This window comes from Eschrichtius robustus, chromosome 8 (genome assembly GCF_028021215.1).
Source record: "Eschrichtius robustus isolate mEscRob2 chromosome 8, mEscRob2.pri, whole genome shotgun sequence".
Lineage (NCBI taxonomy): Eukaryota > Metazoa > Chordata > Mammalia > Artiodactyla > Eschrichtiidae > Eschrichtius > Eschrichtius robustus.
Window position 1 is genome coordinate 7,131,031 of NC_090831.1, and position 23,158 is coordinate 7,154,188.

Below are 23,158 nucleotides of genomic sequence, written 5' to 3' on the forward strand. Positions count from 1 at the left end.
TTCCCAGCACCACTTACTGAAGAGACTGTGTTTTCCCCATTGTATATTCTTACGGCAGAAGTATTTTTAAGGATGGGAAATGCTTGAGCGGGTTTATAGAGTTAGGGACAGGAATACAGGAAAGAGAGAGGATTTCTACAGAGAATATAAGCTCAATGATGGCAGGGACCTTCTAAGCCTGGTTCCACATTTGAACCCCACTGTCTAGCAAAGAGCCTGGTACACAGGAGGGCACCCAGCACGGTCCGTCACCTGGGCGGAGAGGAGCAGTACAGGCAGTGGCCTTAAGCAGCGGCACAGGGACCCACAGTTCCCTGCGTGGGAAGGGGGACCGGGCGCGCACACAGGCAGCCTCTGTACCGCGTGCCACTGGGGGGCGGTGATCTGAGCAGGCAGATTCCGAAGTCCCCAAAGAAGAGATGCTCACAGACAGTAGCAAAATGGTGACAAAGAGCGGCAGAGCCAACTGGTATGGGATTCAAAGTAGCCGGGACTGTAAGGATATAGACGTGATGGCCAGGAGCCAAGGGGACACCAGCACCATCTCCCTAACTTAGCAGGGGCGGAATGTGGGAGAGGAGAACTAGCCCTTCAATTCTGAAGGCTTACGGTAGATGGGTTTAGTTAGAGAAAGATAAGGCAGAGCGTCTGTGAAGAAGCTGGAGTTAGAGGAAGACTGTTTCTCCAGGAGACAGAGGAAAGGATCAGGAGAAGTGCAGCCACAACGCTGCCCCGCTGTCCCCTCAGGTGTTAAGTGTCTGTAACGGCCGTCTGCATTGCATCTCTATCCTATGTGGAGGGCGCAGTGGGGACAGCAGGGGTATTGGTATTGCATCCACTTTCCTGAAGACACCGAGGCTCAGGAAGACACAACTTGCCAAGGTCACACAGCTACTATACGGAGGCGCTGGAATTTGAACCCAGTAGTGTACTGGAAAGCCCAGGCTCTTTCCACTATGACATGTGTCTCACAACGGGGTGATGAAATGGGGGAAGAAGTTCCGGCTAAAGAGGGACGGGCAAAACCAGAGAGGGCTGGTGACGTGATGGACCTACATTCTGAGCACCGTCCGAGGACGAAGGGCTTGGCTAAGGGCTGTCACGACCCAGGCTCCCCCCGCTCCACCACCCGCCCCGGGCTGCGCTCTTAACCCGGCCACAGCGTCCTTCTCCAGAGACTTGAAGTCATTCCACTCCTTGCAGCCATCATCTCTTCCTCCTTGAGAGTCTTCGTGCGATTTGAGAGGGAGCCCTAGATTCAGCAAAGGTGAGTCGACTGACTGACAAGAGCCCCACCCGAGCGGACACACTGTTTAATTCAGTTTCCCAAGATTTTTGTATTTATGATCATTAAACATGATCTAATATAATTTTATTTTGGTTACACTAGTTTTACAAGTTACACTAGCTTTACAAAACAAATTAGGTAGATTTCCATAGTTTTCTATACTTGTAGTAATTCATAAGCATTGACATGAACTGTTTCTTAAAAGTTTCAAAGATACCATATGAATTTGGAGCCATTCTGAAAGCTAACTCTTTGAAAACTTCCTCAAACTCTTGCTTGCTTTGTGGACCACTGAAATTTTCAATATTCTAATGAATCTTTGGTAATGTGCACTTTCCTATCTTACCAAAACTTTCCATTTCAGGAGTACTTCTTTGTAATTTTTAATCTCCTCTGGATATGTAATGTTTCAATTTATGATTTTATTTTTTCTTTATCCAGCTTTACTAATTAGATTTATCAGGGATGGGATTGGCAATGTCATTTACTTTATTTAAAATTTATTTTATTGAAGTATAGTTGATTTACAACGTTGTGTTAGTTTCTGCTGTACAGCAGAGTGACATATATATATATATATATATATATATATATATATATATATATATATATTCTTTTTTATATTCTTTTCCATTATGCTTTATTACAGGATACTGAATATAGTTCCCTGTGCTATACAGTAGGATCTTGTTGTTTATCCATCCTATACATAATAGTTTGCATCTGGAAATCCCAAACTCCCACTCCATCCCTCTCCCACCCTTTTCCCCCTTGGAAACCACAAGTCTGTTCTCTATGGCTGTGAGCCTGTTTCTGTTTTGTAGATAAGTTCACTTGTGTCATATTTTAGAGTCTACATGTAAGTGATATCATATGGTATTTGTCTTTCTCTTTCTGACTTGCTTCACTTAATATGATAAGTCCATCCATGTTGCTGCAAATGGCATCATTTCATTCTTTTTATGGCTGAGTAATATTCCACTGTGTATATGTACCACATCTTCCTTATCTATTCATCTGTTGATGGACATTAGGTTGCTTCCAGGTCTTGGCTATTGTAAATAGTGCTGCTATGAACATAGGGGTGCATGTATCTTTTCCAATTACAGTTTTTTCTGGATATATATTGGCAATATCATTTACTTTTATTGCCTTTTACCAAGCACTAACCTTTAGATCTGCAAATCAATTTTTCTTTTTCCTGTAATTAATTTTTATTTTTTATTATGTACTTCTTACTGCTTTCTGTGAGTTTATTTCATTAATTTCTGAACCTCTTTTAAGGAGAGGTCAGCTAATTCGCTTTCTTATTTTAAACTTTTAACAAAGGATAAGGCTATGAATTTACCTTTAAATGTCAGTTCACTTACATTGCATGTTTTTGTATTAATTTTTCATTGATACGTCATTCACGTGTGCATTAAGCAAACACTGAATTCTCACTATTTGCCAGCACTGTTATGGGCACCCAGAACACAGCAATGATGAAAACAGAGAATCTCAAGTCCTTATGACGCTTGCAGTTAAGAAAGATAATAAGCAAGATAAAAACAAAGTATGTAGTATATTACTAATGATAGTGCTAAAGATAAAAATAAAGTGGGGATGTTGGAAACAGATAAAAAGAGAAAACAAAGAGGAGGAAAGGGAGTCCATTTTCTCACTGTTTACAGAGGGAGGGTCTCTGAGAGGTGAAACACCTGGAAGAAGTGAAGGAGCCCAACATGAGCAAGTGTGTGAGGGAGGAGGTGATGGAGGAGCAGCCATGTGTACACGAAGAGGTGGCCGTAAATGGAGAATGGACCTTTCGGGCAGAAGGAATCACAGCGCTGAAGTCAGCAGCATGGCAGCCTGGAAGTCTGAGGAAAATCAAAAGGTCAGTGTGCAGCAAGAGTGGAATGAGGGCCAAGAGAACAGTAGGAGAGGTGACCGGGAACAGAAGGGCAGTAGGAGGGGGAAATGTGCAGACTTAGAGAGGGCCTGTGGCCGCTGTAAGGACTTCTGACGTGAACTGTGCTCTGAGTTCTGTTTTTACTCTGGTTGCTTTTCTGGAAATACCGTGAGTCCCCTACATACGAACGAGTCCGTTCCGAGAGCGCATTCGTAAGTCCAATTTGTTCGTTAAGTCCAACAAAGTTAGCCTAGGTACCCAACTAACACAGTTGGCTATATAGTACTGTACTGTACTAAGTTTATAATACTTTTCACACAAATAATAATACATAAAAAACAAACACAAAAAATAAAGAAAACATTTGTAATCTTACAGTATGGTACCTTGAAAAGTACAGTAGTACAGTACAACAGCTGGCGCACAGGGGCCGGCATCGAGTGAACAGGCAAGAAGAGTTACTGACTGGAGGAGGGAGAGGAGGTGGGAGATGGTAGAGCTGAAGGGTCGTCAACAATAGGAGACGGAGGGCAAGCTGCAATGTCACTCACGCCTGACGTGAATGGCACAGGTTCTGGTTCCTTGCTGGATTCAATTCTATCTACCCTCTTGAAAAAACGATCCAGTGATGTCTGCGTAGTACTGTACCAGCTACATCACCGCTGCTTTTACGCTTGCTTCTGGACATCCTGGGCTTGAAATAAAGATACTGTGCTACTGTACTCTATACAGTACTGTACAGTAAAGTACACAAAAGCACAACCACTTGTAGAGGATGCACGCCTGTGACAGTGTACGCCAGACACGTGAACTAACTTACGTGATTGGACATGTGAACGCACGTTAGCATCTTTGAAAGTTCACAACTTGAAGGTTCGTATGCAGGGGACTTAACTGTAGACTGAAGCAGAGGACGGGGGAAGCAAGAAGACTAGTTAGGAGGACTTGTGATAATCTGAATAAAAGGTGGCAGCTGTGGAGGCAGAGGTGGGAGAAAATGTGAAGATGGCTCTGAGACTTGGCCGAGCGGCAGAAGACCAGAGCTGCCATTCATCCAAATGGGAAGATGGGTGCGGCAGGTTTGCAGTGAGGGTGAGGGAGCACATCACGACCACAGGGTCCTCCCTCACTCCTATCCTTCATTTACTCAATGAGTAATTTAGAGGAGGATTCTTTTATTTCCAAGTGGGTGCAGATGATTAATTTGCTCATCTATAGATTTCTTAAAACTACAAGTTTTAGTAATATTAGTAGCAGCGACTACTGCCATCCACTCAGTGTTGTCTCAGGCCATGTGTTAAGCGCTGTATTGGATCAACTCATATGCAATCACCCTAAGACAGTCTTATCTCTACCTCACAGTTCAGGTGCTTGAGGCCTAGAGAAACTGAGTCACTTTTCCAGATGTGCTACAGAGACGTGAGGTTAGAAATAGAACCCAGGGACTCCCCTGGTGGTCCAGTGGGTAAGACTCCACGCTCCCAATGCATGGGACCCAGGTTGGATCCCTGGTCAGGGAACTAGATCCCACATGCCGCAGCTAAGACCCAGCGCAGCCTAAGTAAATAAATAAATAAACATTTTTTTAAAAAAAAAAAAAAGAAAAGAAATAGAACCCAGAGTGTCCTAGTCCAGACCCCAAGGTCTGTGATTTCTGCTCTTGCAAACTTCTTCAGATTTTCTTTGTAGTGTACAATTTGATAAATTATTTTAAATACTCCATTTTTATATTTTGATCAGATGATTAATAATAATGCATTGACACTTGACAGTTTCCATCATACTTCCCTCTTAATTCTGAGTTTGTTTCATATACTTTGAAGTTATTCATGACTCAAGTTATATCCTCATTATCCAAAGTTATTTTTATCAATCAGTATTAAAAAGATGTATATATATATATATATATATATATATATATATCAGGAAAATCATGGATTATTTCTTAAAAGATGCACAAAAGACTGGTCATACTAGTCAGCCTGAGGAAGGGAGCCAAAGCCCTGACCCTTCGTGTTTCCTTTTGCAAGGACTACCCATCACAAAGACGGCCCTTCTTTTACTGCTTCTTTGGGAGGGGGGGAGGAAGGGAGTTGAAAGGTGTATCTGTATTAGGTATCTGGCCTTTCAGGCTGACCTGTCAGGGTCTGTAGAGATTATACAGCTGAAATTCTGCCAACATACACATGAACAACACTGGGGCCCTCACATCCCACAAGAAAAGGCAGGCACAGCTTGTCCTCACAACTGTGTGTGCTTCAGCTCTGATTTGGGGGGTAATTAAACTGTCAAAACACACTTCCTACTATTTCCATTTTCCTGCAGTTGGCATCGTTTATTCAGGCCACTACCGTCACTGCAGGTTGACAGATTTAGTATAGGACTGGGACGCCAGAACAGTCAGGACACCATCAACAAACTCACCGTTAAGTGCACTGATGGGAAGGAATAAAAATGTATCTCCCAATGGGAATACTCCATCTACTTCTATTTTATTTTATTTTATTTTTTAAAAATCAGGGGCTTCCCTGGTGGCGCAATGGTTGAGAATCTGCCTGCCAGTGCAGGGGACACGGGTTCGAGCTCTGGTCTGGGAAGATCCCACATGCCACGGAGCAACTAAGCCCGTGCGCCACAACTACTGAGCCTGCGCTCTAGAGCCTGCGAGCCACAACTACTGAGCCCACGTGCCACAACTACTGAAGCCTCCATGCCTAGAGCCCGTGCTCCGCAACAAGAGAAGCCACCGCAATGAGAAGCCCGCGCACCGCAACTAGAGAAAGCCCGCGCGCAGCAATGAAGACCCAATGCAGCCAAAAATAAATAGATAAATAAATAAATTTATAAAAAAAAAAAAAAAAAAATCAGTCACATGAAAGGAAACCATTTTCAAAGAGACTTTAAATCATGTTAACATCTCAGACGTCGCCACCAACTGTCCTCTCCAGTCTCTGTGCACCTGTGTGATCACACAGTCGGACTCAGGACCACGCTGTAACACAGCAGCCCGCCCCTTCCCTAAATACAGCTTCACACGTGTCCTGCCACAGTTACACGGCCTTGACCTTGACTATCAACTTGAGTGCCACATAATACGTCATAAAGAAGAGGGACCATAATGTCATCATATTTTCCTTTGTGGCCCCGAACCCCCTCCCCACACTCAGCGTCAAGTGCACAAGTTTAGTGAGGCCCTGCTCAGAGAGCCCTGAAATCCAGCCCCACTCTCCTCCAGACTCACAGCTCTGCTGTAGCCAAGGCTTTATATTCTTCCCCCTGTTCTAAAAGTTCTCCAGTTTTATTGAGCTGTAGCTGACACGTAACATTGTATGTCACGACGATTTGATACACACGCGCATCGTGAAATAATCACTACAGTGAGCTATCATCCACCACCTCATAGTTGCACATAGCTGCACATTTTTTCCCTTGTGATGAGAACTTTTAAGATCTACTCTCTTACCAGCTTTCAAATATAAATAAAGTTACCTGTGGTCACCACGCTGTACATGACATCCCCAGGACTTATGTATCTTATAACTGGACGTTTGGCCCCCTAGCACCCGCTGTCCCTTCACCAATCCCCCCCTTCCTACAGGTTCCTGAAGGGCAGTGAGCACGTGTCCCTCACGCCCTCCTAGCGCGTGAACACGGCGCTGCTGCCAGTCAGCCATTGTTTTCTGAAGGAACAAAGTCTGTCTTTCCTCTCTGCCGAGGAGGGCGTAACCGGGGCCCTGCCAGCGGTGTGTCGGGGAGGACTGGGGAGGCTGGGGCACTTAGGGCGCTCTGACTGTCTCTAGTTACTCTGGCCACCGCTGGACATAAAGACTATAACTGAAGACTGCTTTTCTTCATAGACTTCCATTTTGCCGATAAGATGCAGAGGCTCAGAAGAGACAGTGCCCACCCCAGGGCCCACAGGCCTCAGGCCTCCTGACTCCCAGTCCAGGTGCCTCTCCTCGGTCCCCAGACCAGCTTCGCCGCACTCCCCGTGCTGGTGCTTCCCTGCACAGGCCCAGGGGAGCTGAATCTCAGCCACGGCCTTTGACCGGCAGCCCTTGTTCAGCCCTTGTTTCTTGGGGTTCCTGGGCAGGCTTGGAGCCCCACCTCTGAACCTCAGCCTCCAGGCCTACTTTGCTGGTCTCTTCCCCCCCGTCCTGCTCCAACCACACCAGTGCCCTGGAACCGTGATGCTGCCATGCACCCCACCCAGTTTTGAGCATCTTCGTAATGTGCAGGTCTCTGCTCTTCTGCACTCAGCGTTGCTGGGCTGGGGAGCTGGTCCCAGCTGGACACCACTGCATACCCCTCTGCATACCGGGCTCGAGTGCCGCCCTTCCCCAGCCCTCCAGGGAAAGAGTATTGATTCTTTAAGACCTGCCCTTTCGGGCTTCCCTGGTGGCGCAGTGGTTGAGAATCTGCCTGCCGATGCAGGGGACACGGGTTCGAGCCCTGGTCCGGGAAGATCCCACATGCCGCGGAGCGACTAGGCCCGTGAGCCACAACTACTGAGCCTGCGCGTCTGGAGCCTGTGCTCCGCAACAAGAGAGGCCGCGATAGTGAGAGGCCCGCGCACCGCGATGAAGAGTGGCCCCCGCTTGCCACAACTTGAGAAAGCCCTCACACAGAAACGAAGACCCAACACAGCCAAAAATAAAAAAACAAAAAAACCTGCCCTTTCTTCTTCATGAATGAGCAAAACTCACCCGAATCCACTTCCCCTCCCCCAGATCAGCAGTAGAGGGAAAACGGAGCCACCTGGCAGACGGGCAAGCACTGCCCGCGGTTCACAGGTATCGTCTCTCCCTCCGCACCAGCCAGGTTCCTCCCGGGCCCAAGGACCTACCACGTAGGGTCAGCGCACCCCGTTCCCTTCCCAGACCGCCTGGCCCCCGGCCTGCCCTTACACACACACACACACACACACACACCCATGGGCACAGGCCTGAGCACTACAGGGTCTCAGCAAGCAGCCGCAGGGGCGTGAATCTCACCCACAGGAAGAGGCGGGTCTCCAGGCCGAAATCATGGAGAAACCAATAGACCTTATTTTTCTTCATTATTACTAATTCTAAAAAATCAAAGTAATTAAATTCTTCCCAAGCATAGTGCTGTTAATTAATGACACAGCCCTGGATTTTGTGGAGAAAGTATGTATATGCCCACGGAACAAAGCAAGCCTTCATACGATGCTCTGGTGTGTTTGGGGACTGACCATTTCATACTTTACAGGCCTGTGAGAAGTGTACAAATGGAGGAGGATGGTAAATGAAGCAGCAGCTGTGACTCCCCACAGAGAGCTGAGGATACCCGCATCAGAGTCTCCCAACAGAAGGTGAGCGGGCTGTTTTTCACAGGCCCCACTGGTGACTGCATTAGGAGAGGGCTTGGAAGAAAATAAAGCAGCCCCCATTTCTCTGAACGCCCCCAACTGCAGGGTAGAACCGTATCGGGTCAAACCACACTACCCTAGTCGTGGGAGAGCCCCCAGTCTCCACTGTTCACAGAGAGGCTCAATATCGTTGATGTGGCATCTCTGCTGCCCTAGAGGCCTACAACAGCGCCTGCCGTTGATGCCACAGCTGTGGGACTGACAGCAGCTGCTCGGACTCTGCAGCTCAGGAGTCTCGGTGGGCAGGCGTGTGAAACGCAGGCAGCAAAGGAAGACACAGGAGCCTTGCTGGCTGCTCCTCAGTCCCCCACCCCTCATGCCCTCACTTCCACTTAAATATACTTACAAACTCTTCTGCCCCTTCCATCCATACAACAGATTGAGTTTCCCGCTTACACAGCTTCCCAGCATCCTGAACTTTCTCCACATACGTCTCATCACGGTTGGTGACTGTACAGTAACTTGTGCAATGACACAGTGCTCCAACACACGGTTGTGCAAACCATGCAGTGCACAAGGGGGTGAGTGAGGGCTGGAACCCAGGCTGCATTCCAGTGTCCCAAGTACCTGCAGCACCTTAGCAGGTGTGAAATATGGGTCGAGTGACGCTCCAAGTGTGGCCATGGTAAATCCCTACCCCAGGTTGACCGTTCACTCAGCTGACAGATGTAAGTCTGCTTGGTGCTTGAAATGTGAGTCCTGCGAAAGCACTCAGCCCAGTGGGGAACCCAAAATATACGTAGGGATTAAAACTCACCATGATATACAGAAAATCCTAAAGACTCCACCAAAAAACTATTAGAAATAGTAGACAAATACAGTAAAGTGGCAGGGTACAAAATCAGTACTCAAAAATCTGTTGTTTCTATACACTAACAATGAGCTCGCAGAAAGAAAAACTAAGAAAACAATCCCATTTATAATTACAACAAAAAGAATAAAATACCTAGGAATAAATTTAACCGAGGAGGTGAAAGGCCTATACACTGAAAAACTGTAAGACACTGATGGAAGAAATTGAAGATGACACAAAGAAATTGAAAGATATTCCATACTCATGGATTAGAAGAATAACATTGTTAAAATGTCCATATTACCTACAGCAATCTTCAGATTCAATGCAATCACTACCAGAATCCCAATGACATTTTTTTCACAGAAATAGAAAAAAAAACTCTAAAATTTATATGGAACCACAGACCCCAAATAGCCAAAGCAATCCTGAGAAAAAAAAAAACAAACCTGGAGGTATCACACCCCTTGATTTCCAATGATACCACAAAGCTATAGTAATCAAAACGGCATGGTATTGGCAGAACAACAGACACACAGATCAATGGTACAGAACTGAGAGCTCAGAAATAAATTCACACATACATGAAGAACTAATTTACAGGAAAAGAGCAAAAAACATACAATGAAGAAAGAACAGTTTCTTCAACAAATGGAGCTGAGAAAACGGAACAGCCACATGCAAAAGAATCAGACTAGACCACTATCATATACCACACATAAAAATTTACTCAGTATGGATTAAAGACTTGATTGTAAGGCCTGAAAACATAAAACTTCTAGAAAAAAATATAGACAGTAACCTCTTTGTCATCAGTCTTAGCAATATCTTTCTGGACATGTCTCCTCAGGCAAGGGAAACAAAAGCAAAGATAAACAAATGGACTACGTCATAGTAGTAGTAGTCTTTGCACAACGAAGGAAACCATCATCAAAACAAAAAGGCAACCTTCTGACTGGGAGAAAATATTTGCAAATCATCTATCTGATAAGGGGTTAATATCCAAAGTATATAAAGAACTCATACAACTCAACAATAACAACAAACCTGATTAAAAAATAGGCAGAGGATCTGAATAGACATTTTCCCAAAGAAGACATCAGATGACCAACAGATGCAAGAAAAGATGCTCAACACCACTCATCACCAGGGAAATGACAATTAAAAACCACAGTGAGCTATCACCTCACATCTGTTAGAGTGGCTATTACCAAAAAGATAAGGAATAACAAGCGTTGGCAAGGATGTGGAGAAAACAGAACTCTTGTGCAATGTCATTAGGAATGTAAATTGGTGCACCCACTGTGGAAAACAGTATGGAAGCTCCTCAAAAATTAAGACAGAACCACTGTATGATCCAGCAGTCCCACTTCTGGGTATTTTTCCAAAGAATATGAAAACACTCATTTGAAAACATACACGCACCACAATGTTCATAGCAGCATTATTCACAAGAGCCAAGATAAGAAGCAACCTGAGTGTCCATCAGTGGATGAATGAATAAAGAAGATGTGGTCTATATACACAATGCAATATTACTCAGCCATAAACAAAGAACGAAATCCTAGCATTTGTGACAACATGGATGGCACTAGAGGGCACTTTGCTAAATGAAAGTCAGACAGACAAATATAATTATATGATTTCACTCATATTTGGAATATAAAAAACAAAATAAATGAACAAGCCAAAACAAACACGTAGATATAGAGAAGAGAGTAGTGGTTATGGGGGTGGGGGGAAGGGGTGAAGGAAGGGCAGGTAAAATGTGTAAAGGGGATCAACTGTACGGTGATGGATGGAATGTAAACTTCTGGTGGTAAGGACACTGTAGGGTATACAGCCATAGAAACAGAAAGTTGTACACGTGAAACATATAATGTTATAACTGATGTCACCTCAATAAAAAAATAAACAACAACAACAAAAATCACCGTAATAAACGCAGTTAAAGTACTTGGCAGAGAGAATCCAGGAGAGAAAGAGAATGAAAGGAAATAGCCTGGGACAAAGGGAGGGCATGGGCTGGGCCCGGTGAGGTGGCAGAGCTTGGGGAGCAGGCTGCTGACACGGGGCACAGGAGGGGCAAGGGCGGGGGTCTGGGTCCTTGGCTAAGGAGTCTGGACTTGCTGGGAGCAAAGTGACACGGCAGAGACCCTTAAGCAGGAGAACAACATGACCTAGGTGCTTTTTTTTTTCCCCCCCCCAAAGAACTTTCTGGTGGCAACATGGAAGACAGAGAAGAGCCGGCAGAGACAAGTGACTGGGAAAACTTTTAGCAGGCATTGCTCAGGGGTGAGTAAGAGTCTGAAGTAAGGCTTGTAGGATCGATGACCTATTTATTATAAGGGGGCCGAGGATTCCAGTTAGGAAGATGTGTGCGCTGGGATGAAGAAAAGAGGCGGGGGTGAGGGAGAGAGGGTGACAGGGGATGCAGGGCGTTCTTGTTTCAAACTATTGAGAGGCTGCAGACGTTCAGCAGGAGCTGTGCACAGGCGGCTGGGCGCCCTGGCCCCAGCCCAGGCCTGACGCTGTGGGCCAAGCACACGCGGCATCTTGCATCTGTGGCCACACGGGACACTGAAAATCCATGTCATGAAGACAGAAGGAAAAGGAAATTCATTAGTCTTTTACCCATTTCTCTGATCTACTGTCTGCTTCTTGAAAAAAAAAAAAAAAAAAATCAAAGGACTGAAAACTCACACTAAGCCAGATAAAATCTAGGTTTGGCCTCCCATTTTAACTGAAAATTTTCACTTTGCCCTATGCTGGAGCATAGATTTGAAGCTATTCAGATCTTTCCAAATATGAAAGAATAAAAATCCACTTATGCATGAAAAGTGGTACTAACCCTGAGAGAAAGTTTAAGCTACAGCAACCTCGGAACTGTTGTGGAAAATACATATTCAGATTTTTAGCAACGTTTTAAAAAATAATAAAAGAAAACCCGGCTGAGTGTCTGGTGGAATAAAACTATAAAAAAACAGACCAGAAAATGCCCATCTCTGCATCTCTGTGTCTAAAGGACAGATGAGAGAGAGAGCTCTTCCCACACTCAATCCCCCAATTTCTTTTTTTCTTTGAGGTGTGATCGACATACAAAAAGGTGAACATATTTAACGTCTACAACTTGATGAGTTTAGAAATACATATACACCGTGAAGCCATCACCACAATATATGCCATAAACCTATCCATCACCTCCAAGCATTTCCTCCTGCCCTCTGAATTTGTGATGACACAACATAAGACCTCCACTCAGCAAATTCGTGAGTCTACGACACAGTGTTACTAACTGTAGGTCCCACGCTGTACAGCAGATCTTAGGACTTATCTTACAGAACCGGAACTCTGTAAAAACTGGAGCAGAACTGCTCCTAGATCTCCGACTGTCTCCCCGTGGTGTGTGGTGAATAGAGGGAGCCCGCCCACACTCTCGAGGTGGGAAGCATGACGGGGCAGAGTGGCACGCAGGGAGCCACGCAGCCCCCTGGCCCAGCACACGGGCCAAAAGACAGGAGCTCAAGGAGCAGTGCCTCCCCAGCCCTGCAGAGCCCCCCGCGCCCCCTGCCCCCAAAGGGAAGGGAAACATCTCACATGTAATTTCAAAACAAGGAACGGGCCCGTGTCCCGAGGGAAACTTGAATTCACCCACCACAGTATGTCTGAGGTTTAGGTAGTTAAAGCAGTGTTTTATAAGAATTAGGAAACCACGAATTCTTTTTGACCCTGGGGCACCACTCTGGGTAATGTTCCCTAAATAGGCCAAATGTAACTTGTGCAGACATGTCTATAGCAGCACAGTTAATAAGTACTCACAATACTCATAAACGCACAGCAAACGCTTATTGAATGAACGAATGAAAAGCAAAACAAAAGAAAACAAATGATCAGCAAGGACAGACTATCTAAGCAAATTACCATTTAGTAACATGATTAATATTTAGTCCAGAAGCATTAAGAATGTCATGGACAATACAGTTTCTACATAAAAATTTACCCATGAAATAATTCTTAAGGCAAAAACAGCACATAATGTGCATATATGGACTGCATAAACATGCCTAAAAGATGCACCAATAATTAGGTAAGAGTAAGAGGTGACAGGCATACAGCACAACAGACACTGCATTTATTATCAGCACAAATGCACAGCAAGGTTGATCATCAGAACTTAAATGAATAAACATGGCCTGAATTTTTTCTGCCAGCGTATTCCGTGGCAGTGCCCTTTCCAAATGCTTACAGAGAACGTGTAGACTGCAAGGAGGAGAGACAAGGACAGAGGGCTTGGCTGACCTGGAGCGGGGTCCGGGGGCTGCCTGGTGTAGGACACGTTGAATGCCGGCTCCTCGATCAGCGGCGGGGGGTGCATGCGCCTCCGGATGAAGAAGCCGGCTCCACAGCAGAAGAGAACGCCCATCATCAGAAGGAACCTGGGCGAGAGCACAGGGTGAGGCCCCAGGCGGAGGCCCGGGCAGACGGCAGGGCTCCCTGGCTGGTCCTCCCCGACCACCTTCCCCCGGGACGGTCCTGGTGGAGGACACCAGGGAGACACCTGGCTTGCAGAGCTCTGGGTGCCCCTGGATGGAGGCCACTGGTGCTGAGAAGCTCTCGAGGTGAGCTTTCTGCTTCAAAAGCTCCAAGTGGCTGCTGGCTTCAAAGGGCTGGTGCAATTACCTTCCTGTGCATGGCTCTGACCTCAACTCAATATTTTAGTCAAACCGGGAGATGCCTTTTCAATCCAGTTTGAACACGACTGCTGGTCCTCACTGTCTATTTCCCCCATTTTTCTTTACTGTCAAAGCAAGAAGAGTAAGCCCGTGATCCTTTCTAGCAGTTTTCTCTCCATTATTATATGAACATCCATAAAAAAAAAAATTTTTTTTAAGTGCCCTTCCTAGAGCACATCTTAATTATAGAGAAACTACAGGAACAGAGAAAACGCTCACAATCAATAAACAGGCTGTTTTTAAATCTCTAGGTTCTAAGTATGGCTCAACCTTCTACCATGACCCTACAGTCTAACGGACACGGAGCGGACCGCTAAGGTTCGGACCTTTGTCCAAATCATCTAAGAATTCTCAGATGCATCACTGGCGTTCAATAAATAATGAATGGATGGACGACTCTTCCCACCTCACATGTGCACTATACCTGTTTTTCTAGAAACAGGGGGAGTCATTCTGAGAAGGGCCAAGTTGTCTGTTCCACACAGACATAACTGAGAAACTTGCCCACCTCTAAACTGATATGATGATGGGACTCACAGAACCTTCCAGAACCTCACTCAACACGCACACACACTCTTGTGAAGGATGCACACACAGCAGAGCTGGCCACGTCATGGTCAAAGGCACCTGTCCACACACAAATGAAACTTAAGAAAAGAGTAGACAGTAAAGCCTTCAGGAATAATTAACATAACGTTAAGGGTTAAATTAAGTCCATTAGTCAGTCAGTAAGCATTTACCGGACAACCTTGGAACGCTGAACAGGAACAAAGATCAGGGGCACCAGACAGGAAGTGATTCAGGAAAGGACTGAAATTGTGGCTTTCTGATCTCTCGTCTAATTCATTATTCATTCAACAAAAATTTTCTTAAGCACCTGCCATGCTCCCAGCACCAGTCTGTGCATTCCAGGGCATAAGACAGGTGGGGCCTCCCCCTCGCTGAACTTGAGTTCTCATAGGGGAGGGGGACAGTAAAAAGCAAATTAACAAAAGTGTTTATTTACAACTCTGATAGTGCTAAGAAAGACAAGCAAGGATACAACATAGGTTTGGGGTGGGAGTGGCGGGTAAAATATACATAACACACAACTGTGTTCATCATTTCAAGGGTACAATTCAGTGCAACAAGAGGGTTGACAAGGGTATCTGTCAGAGTGAGGAAGCTTCTTTTCCTTCAAAGCAACATCTGAGCTGAGTCTGAATGATGGAAAGAAAGAGACAAATTGAAGGGAAGGGAAGGAGCTTTCTGGGTGGAAAGAACAGCACAGGGGCTCCCATAGGAAAAGCCGGGTGGGTGAGAGGCCCGGAGAGGTCAGCTGTGAGCTGCAGATGGGGAGGAGGTCAGAGGGGTGCAGTCTTGGGGAGCTAGAGGAATCCAACTTGCGCAAAACAAGGCCCTCTCCGAAGTCAGATGCTGGAATCCAAAGGGGACAGCTTCATTTGGACTCCATGATAATCTTACGTTCAACCCTGGGTCCAACTGTAAACATCTGAGCAGAAAGGTAAAGCACAGGTAGGCTAATTGCACATAAGGGTTTCCCTTCTCAGTAACACCACTGCTCACTCCCAGGGGACCAGGCTCTCTGGATTAGAAATGCAGAAGCCGTACGAGATCTTGGTCTCTTCCATGAGACAAGCCAAAATGTTGGTTACACCGTCCAATGGAATACATATTTCTTCCTAGACAAATAAAAGCGATACACACCTCACGCCGTGGACTGCTGGAGAGCACATAGGTGCAAGCAAATAAGAACAAAGTCACATGGCAGGAGACCAACTCCCGGCTTAGGCAGCAATCATCATCAGACTCATTTCTTAATTGAAGCAGTAGTCTGAGAGAAACTAACGAGGGTGCAGGGGAATGAGCTTCCGGTAACAGGGAGAGGAAGCAGGGTGTCAGTGAGGGAAGGCGTGCCAAGGTAAGAAAGCAGCTCTTGGAAGTGCTGTGAGTTACAGGACGATTGTTTCCTAGACGTTCTCTTTCACTGCTGAGCAGGTCTGGGGAGCTTCCCTGGGATTAAGAGAGGAAGTTTGTGCCTTCTCTATCATCAAAAGTAATCTGGTTTCTTCAATTCAATTTGTTTTTTCAGTCCCTTCCTGCCTCCCCGCTGCAGCACTTGGAACAGCAGTTCTCAGCTCCCAATGCAGGCCCCAGGCAGCAGCAGAGCCCCTGCAGATCCAGGGCCGACCTGCCCCAGCCCCCAGCCCCGCGGGAGCCCTGGCAGCAGGGCAGCACTCACCTGCCAGGCTGCACTCTGTTGCAGTGCGCTTTCCAACTCTACACCTTTTCTAATCCTGGGGATTTCATTAGACTATCCTGGTTAAAGATTACTTAAGATTTTAGAGCTGGCGGGGACTTCTGAAAGCATTCTCCTCCAAAACCTCTTGTGTTATGGTAAGGAGCCCAAATTCCTCCAGACCAGGACCAGGATTGGAGACCAGGTTGGAGAGCAGCCCTCCTTTCGCTCCATGCCCAGCTCCATCCTGCCAACCTCCTGCCCCTCCCTCCAAACCTGCCCCCACGCCAACTCCCCATCACCCTCTCACCAGGTCCATGCCTATGTCCCTGCCCGTGGACGCTTAGCAAGGAAGGCCCTCTCTGAGACCCGGTCAGAAGCTGTGCAGCTTTCCCCAACTTCTGTGGCATCAGAGGCTGCACGCTTTGTTTCCAGAACACTGGTTTAAAACTCTCCATGTGTCTAGACATCTGTCTGTTTTAGGAGCCCGGCTGCTGTAGGGCCTTCTCCATACCAGACATGTAACTGGTATGTGCATACCAGACACATAACTGAGAGAAAGAACCCATGGAGCCGAAACCAAGTGTCCTCTGACTTCAGCTGGGCCACCTCAGACTTGCATCTCGAGGTGCCCTCTGACTGTATCCCCAGTTTAGAAGCTGGTATCTGGTATCAGAATCTCAACTCAGAGAACTCAACCAAACCTTCTGGCATCTGGTACCCCGACCTTGGAGACCTGCCCTCCTTCCACGGCTCTCATGAGATGCCTCTGTGTAGGGACCCACTGGCTCGCTGAGGTGCCCTGACCCTGACAAGGGACGCCGGCCAACAGCTCAGAAGCACCAGCTACCAGCTCAGGGAACGCTTCCAGGGAAGGTGGACAGAAGCTGCTCTAGCAGACAGGCCCTCAGAGTTCTCCTGGACTTTCAATTTTTCCTTCATTCTAATCACGTAATATCTAAACTCTGACAAGTTTTCTCACTTTTAGGAGCATTTCCACAATCTCATCATCATTCGTCTGGTGTTTCAGGCCAACCTGAAGCACTGCTGGTCCCTTTCGGGACCCTCGACCACAAGGCCCCGTGGAGGCAAGTTCTGAGGGGGCGCGTGTGCGAAGCTGGGCAAAGCTCTGAAATGCCACCTCCCCCTGGTCCTCCTCACCCCAGCTTTGGCACCAGTCCCTTCCACCTTGATAGGTACACAGAGGTATTAACATTTGGAAAATCTCAGGGTAAAAAAGTTCTCCTTCTATTATAGAGTTTGAGGCACTAGCAACTAGGAGGTGGGGAGAAGCCAACACCAGGATGGCACTGTTCAGGGCCCGACGTGACAGGTGGGTCCAGCCCCCAAATGGCCAAAACCCCATCACGGAGGTGGTGATGGTGAGAATGAAAAGAGGGTCTCCTATTAAAGAAAACGTGGCATGTGGAGTACCCACTTCCTGCTGATTTCCCTAATCAGACATTAGGAACAGTTGTCAGGAGGCAAAGGCAAAATCTCACCAAAAATTCAAGTGTCTGCTGCCACATGCTCAGGAAAGGCCTTAAAGTCTCTAGATGTCAGGAATGTCAGAATCTGAAACCCACGAAGAAGCTTAAATCTTAAAGCTGGGTCCTAATCCTTCACGGGGTTTGCCTCGATGACTGTACCTCTGCAGTGGTGCAGAGGAGAGCGTGACAGGCACAGGAAATGCTCTTTTGGTTTTAGGCAAATCCTTTCCCACACATACTCTGCCATCTCTGTCATCTGAAGCCTATCTCTTATCTACAGAGTCAAATGAATCTTCAGACAAACCTCCGAACAGGCATCCTCTGAGGATGGCAACTCACAGGAGGTTCCTCTCCTTAGTGGAAACGCTGCATCCTATCCTTTTAGGACTCTGTCAGCTTTACTGCCTCATTCTCGCCCAAGGTACAATCTTACAGACTCCAGACAGCTCTTCCAACTTCCCCCAGTAGAGCTGGAAGATGGGCAAGGATGCAGCCTGTCTGTCTTGAAAGTTAGGACTCAGCTGACACAGTGTGAACACGGAAGATTTCCAGGCAGTGGAAACTTTATAACGAGATGTGCTGATTCTCTGATTAACACAACTGGCCTCAGCTCCATTTCAGAAATCGGTGGAGGAGCCGCTGAAGGTCCAGGCTGCTGTACAGTCCAGCTTCCAAAAGAATAAGTCTTCTTTCCGAGCCACAAGTCTGTGGAAATGGGGACGAGCTTTCTCCAGACTCTGTGAGCAGAAGTGCTTGACATGAAGCCAGCCCCAACGTACCTGCTTTCTTGACTGAGGCCACCCAGAGACCAGGGCCTCAGGGGGAGGTGATGTCACCTTGGCTGTGACAAACTGACCGGGCAGAGCCCCGGGGGAGGGCGGGGGGAGCATCCGAGACCAGGAAGAGTCGTGACCTACCAAAAATACCACAGCCTCTGTATGGAGAGGGCCCGCACACAGCACCTGGAGCCACAGCAGTCCTCGTAAGGGCGGCATCTGCGGGAGAGAGGGCACAGGCCGTCAGCATCCTGCGGAAGAAGGGCCAGACCCGTCAGGAGGTCCAGGCATACTTCAGTGCAAAGGACAGAACTGCCACCACTGCATTTTATGAAACTAGCAGAGCTGCGGTAGTCCAAACGGGTGGCCCAAACGGAAGGCGCTGAGAGGGACAGTGTCATGCAAAGCACCTGTTTGCTACATATCCTGTGGGCGGAATCACAGTGGTTTCCTTCTAGGGAGGCCCTGTAACTGGATGACCAAACACCTGCATGAAACCAGAGGGGAGCGTCAGAGCACTGTAGACCCCACTCAGGGCTGACCCCCGTCAGAAGGTGGGAATCTGCACCGACAAGGCCAGCGAGGTTAAGGGCAGAGGTTACGAAGTCAGACAAGTCAGGTGGTTTAGTCCTGGTCTTGCCACTTACCAGCTGCAGGACTTCTAGCAAGTTATTCAACCTCTGTGAGCCTCAGTTCCCCCGTAAGCAAAAGGGGTGGGTGGGCAGGACCTCCTCACAGCGCTGTTTGAAGTCTGAAGGCCAGCATCCTCACGAAACGTGCTGACAAGGGCCATGGCTGCTCACACCGGTCCTGCCCCCACAATGCTGACACTTACGGTGCTCAGCACCCGTCCTCCCCCAGAAGGACCCTGAGAAAGGCCCCCACCCTCCGAGGACAGGTCCAGAGCAGGGTCCAGGCTCCAAGGGGCTACGGAGCTATGAAAACTTCTGCACTTTGGTTTTCACAGAGACACTTTCACTAAAGCGATTTCAGTCCAAGTGGCAGTGGATTGGGTGTGTGTGAGGGTGGGCAAGGCTGTTTCTCAATACTATTAAACGATCATAGAATTGTGATCTAGGTTCCTGCCAATTTTCTTCTTTAAAAAAAAAAAAAAAGTAGTTGGGAGAAATACACAATTTGATCCAAGACCTTGGACACTGAATTTGTAGGTAATTCCAGTACAAATTGACTTGTTTTATGTAGAAAAGTATGTAGAAAATAGCTCCCTATAAAACATTAGTTACGATGGAGAGTTATGAGTTACAGTGCAACTCAGCACACCTGAGCTCCAGCGCTGCTTCTCCTTCTTTGGCTCCTAGGGCTTACCTCTAGCTCTTTAAATACCCAGCACCCAATCGCTGCTAAATCCTCTATCATTTCAAGGACAAATTGAGCTGAGAGACCCCCACTGAACCAGTGCCATCACACACACACACACACACACACACACACACACACAGGCACACACGCTTCTCCACATGATCAGAAGTTTCCCGCCCATTCCTCCCATAGTCCATGAACATCTCATGATTTTGACAAGATGCTCCAATAAGCTGGTGACACAAGCTAATCTGCTTAACTGGACTTAACCAACCAACATCTAGCAGAGCACTGAAATGTGCGCTTAAAAACACTACTGGTTCTCACAACCCATGCATCTAACAAAGAGTCACTGGGTCCTGGGGGTGGAGCAGTGAAAACCCAGACAGAAGTCCCTGCCATGGAGGAGCTTTCTTTCTAGAAGAGGGAGACAAACAACAAGCAAGAAAAACATGAACTGGGTTAGATGGCAGTAAGTTCCACTACGGTGAAAAATAAAGCAGAAGCCGGCAGATCAATAGCTCGGGGGAGGGAGTGGTGGACGATCCCATTTCAAACCAGGGGTCGGGGATGACTCACTGAGAGGGTGACGTCTGACCACTCAGAGATCCAGCCTGGCTATGGCGTGAGCCAGCACAAGGGCCTCAGTGCTGGGAGAGGAGTGCTGGCTCCAGGGCGGCTGGTCTGCTGGCCTTCCAGCTGCACTGGGGAGAGGAAGGCTAAGCACAGAGCGGAAGACAAAATGAAGTGGCCGCTGTAGGGCAGCCAGGGCGTCTAGGCCAGGGCTGCACCAGCAGTGCACGAACAGCATCGACTGCTCACACCATGTACAGCACCGTCCACAGTAACTCCCTGGTGTGTGCGGGTGCGTGTGCCTGTGTGCAGAGGGAGTGGGGGGAGCGCTCAAGGGAGATATGGACTTCTCCCTTCTAGGTTATGTGGAGTTCGGACAATTCATTGTAAACAAAATGAGATGGGACTGTTTCCGATCATGAACTTGTGAAGACAAGAGTCCTTAGCAACTATGTTAGATTCATGATAATGTGGTAGAGAGAATTCAAAGAGGGCCCCCAGATTCCTGCCCCCCTAGAGTACATGGCCTGCATGATCTCCTCCCCTTAAGTGTGGAGGGTCCTGTGAATATGATGGGATGGCCACTCCCATGACTATGGAACATTACATATGGTGGTATGTTGTGTAAGACGGCTGTAGCAGACCGGGGGCTCTCCTGCTGGCTTGAAGAAGAGAGCTAGGCCTAAGGGTGATCTCCAAGAGTTGGGTGCAACCCCCAGCCAGCCAGCAAGGAAACTGGGACTTCAGTCCTACAACCTCAAGGACAGGAATTCTGCCAGCAACCTGAATGAATTTACAAGAGGACCCTAAGCCCCAGAAGAGGGCACAACCCAGCCACCTCTTGGTTTCAGCTTTGTGATACCTGGAGCAAGGGACCCACCAATGCTGTGCCCAGACTTGTTATCTATAGGAACTGTAAGATAATAAATACACGTGGCTTCAATCTGCTTAGTCGGTAGTGATTTATTACTCAGCAATGGAGAACTCATACACATGAGAACAAAGGTTATAGGCTTTGGTCACATCCTACACTCTAGGTGGCAGGTCAGTGCTTCACAACTGTCTTACTTAACACACAAGGTAAATATTATCAACCCCATGTTTGAAACAAGCTCAGAAAACAAGGCGCTAGGGATGTCACGCCTCCTCTCAGCTCAGGTCACTGTCTGCTGGAGCCAAGAAAGGATTTGGCCAGTATTTCAGGAAGGCATTTTGCATAGACACTGCCTCTTCAGCGACACTGAGTCTTTTGTCACCAAAGGGCCACTTTCTCAGATCCCACTTGATTTTCCTATTCTTCCAGGGCTCTGCTTAACAAGCCGCTGTGGACCAAGTCATCACCACGAGGGTGTGTCCTGACTGTGCTCGTGAACAGTGACCGTGTAAGACTCCACAACCATTCAGCTCAGGCGAATAAACCAACTGGATAGGACTAAGAAGAAGGGCAGTGGAGGGATGCCTAAGAAAGTGAAAGGGGTTGAGAAGGTGTAGAGGGGAAGGTGATGTTTAATGTGGCAGAATTTAAAGTTTCCCAGAAAGCAAACCAAGCCCAGAAGAAACAGGAGGGAAAGGTGGAAATTCGGCAAGACCATGGTAACAGACAATGAGAAGGAAGCATAGAATCCTCGGGTAAGTGGCAGGAGGTCCTTGGGATGGAGCCACAGACAGAAATTCAGCAACCACTCTTTAATAATGCCTGAAGGGGTTCTTGCTTTAACTTGGAACTGCATATTGGCCAAATCGCCTACACCATTCCATGCCAAGAACTCTCTACAATTAGTAGATGATAACGTAATCATAAAGACAGAACTAACATAGTAAGATGTGACATCGGGTAAAAGTATGGTGTTGATTTGGGAAGAACTACCAAAGTTCCCACAATATTATACAACAGAACAGTGTTTTCAAGTATTGTGACCCACTAGTCACAATATGATTATGAAATCAAGTTACTGGGTTGTGACATGTATTTTACAAAGGTAAAGATCATTTTTTTAAAAATCAGAGGGGGGCTTCCCTGGTGGCGCAGTGGTTAAGAATCCGCCTGCCAATGCAGTGGACATGGGTTCGAGCCCTGGTCCAGGAAGATCCCACATGCCGCAGAGCAACTAAGCCCGTGAGCCACAACTACTGAGCCTGCGCTCTAGAGCCCGTGAGCCACAACTACTGAGCCCGCGTGCCTAGAGCCCGTGCTCCGCAACAAGAGAAGCCACCACAATAAGAAGCCCACGCACCGCAACTAAGAGTAGCCCCTGCTCGCCGCAACTAGAGAAAGCCCGCACACAGCAATGAAGACCCAATGCTGCCAAAAATAAATAAATTAAAAAAAAAAAGCAGAGGGCAGCCCACGAAAGAAGTGTTCTGTGAAACTTACGTTTTGGTCACACATACAGCCACACAGATATACATATTCCTTCAAAGCTACTGTTGTGGAGGCCCCAGGTCAAAAGCGGGCAGGCTCAAATTTCTGTTGCATCTAGATGGGCTTCTTTCATCCTCCTGGTAGGTTCTGGGCAGCTGCAGGTCCAAGTCCCCGGACTAGCAGATCACTTCCTGCTGTCAATGGTGCTGGGCTAAGGGTTCTTTCTGGTCCCCCATGACTTCTGCCTGGGTGACACTGGGTCAGACGGCTATTCCATTTTTGCTCCTAATTCTACTAGATG

General features: G+C 47.3%; 1 protein-coding gene across 2 annotated transcripts in view; it reads right to left on the bottom strand.

Moving 5' to 3' along the window:
• The window catches only part of VOPP1 (VOPP1 WW domain binding protein), a 97,531-nt gene that overhangs the window by 6,372 nt on the left and 68,001 nt on the right, over positions 1-23,158 (bottom strand). For both annotated transcript variants that reach the window (XM_068550246.1, XM_068550247.1), the window contains exons 3-4: positions 18,744-18,821; positions 13,664-13,800 (exon numbers count right to left, since the gene is read on the bottom strand). In XM_068550246.1, the coding sequence (XP_068406347.1) occupies positions 13,664-13,800; positions 18,744-18,821 (215 nt within the window). The remainder of the gene's footprint in view (positions 1-13,663; positions 13,801-18,743; positions 18,822-23,158) is intronic.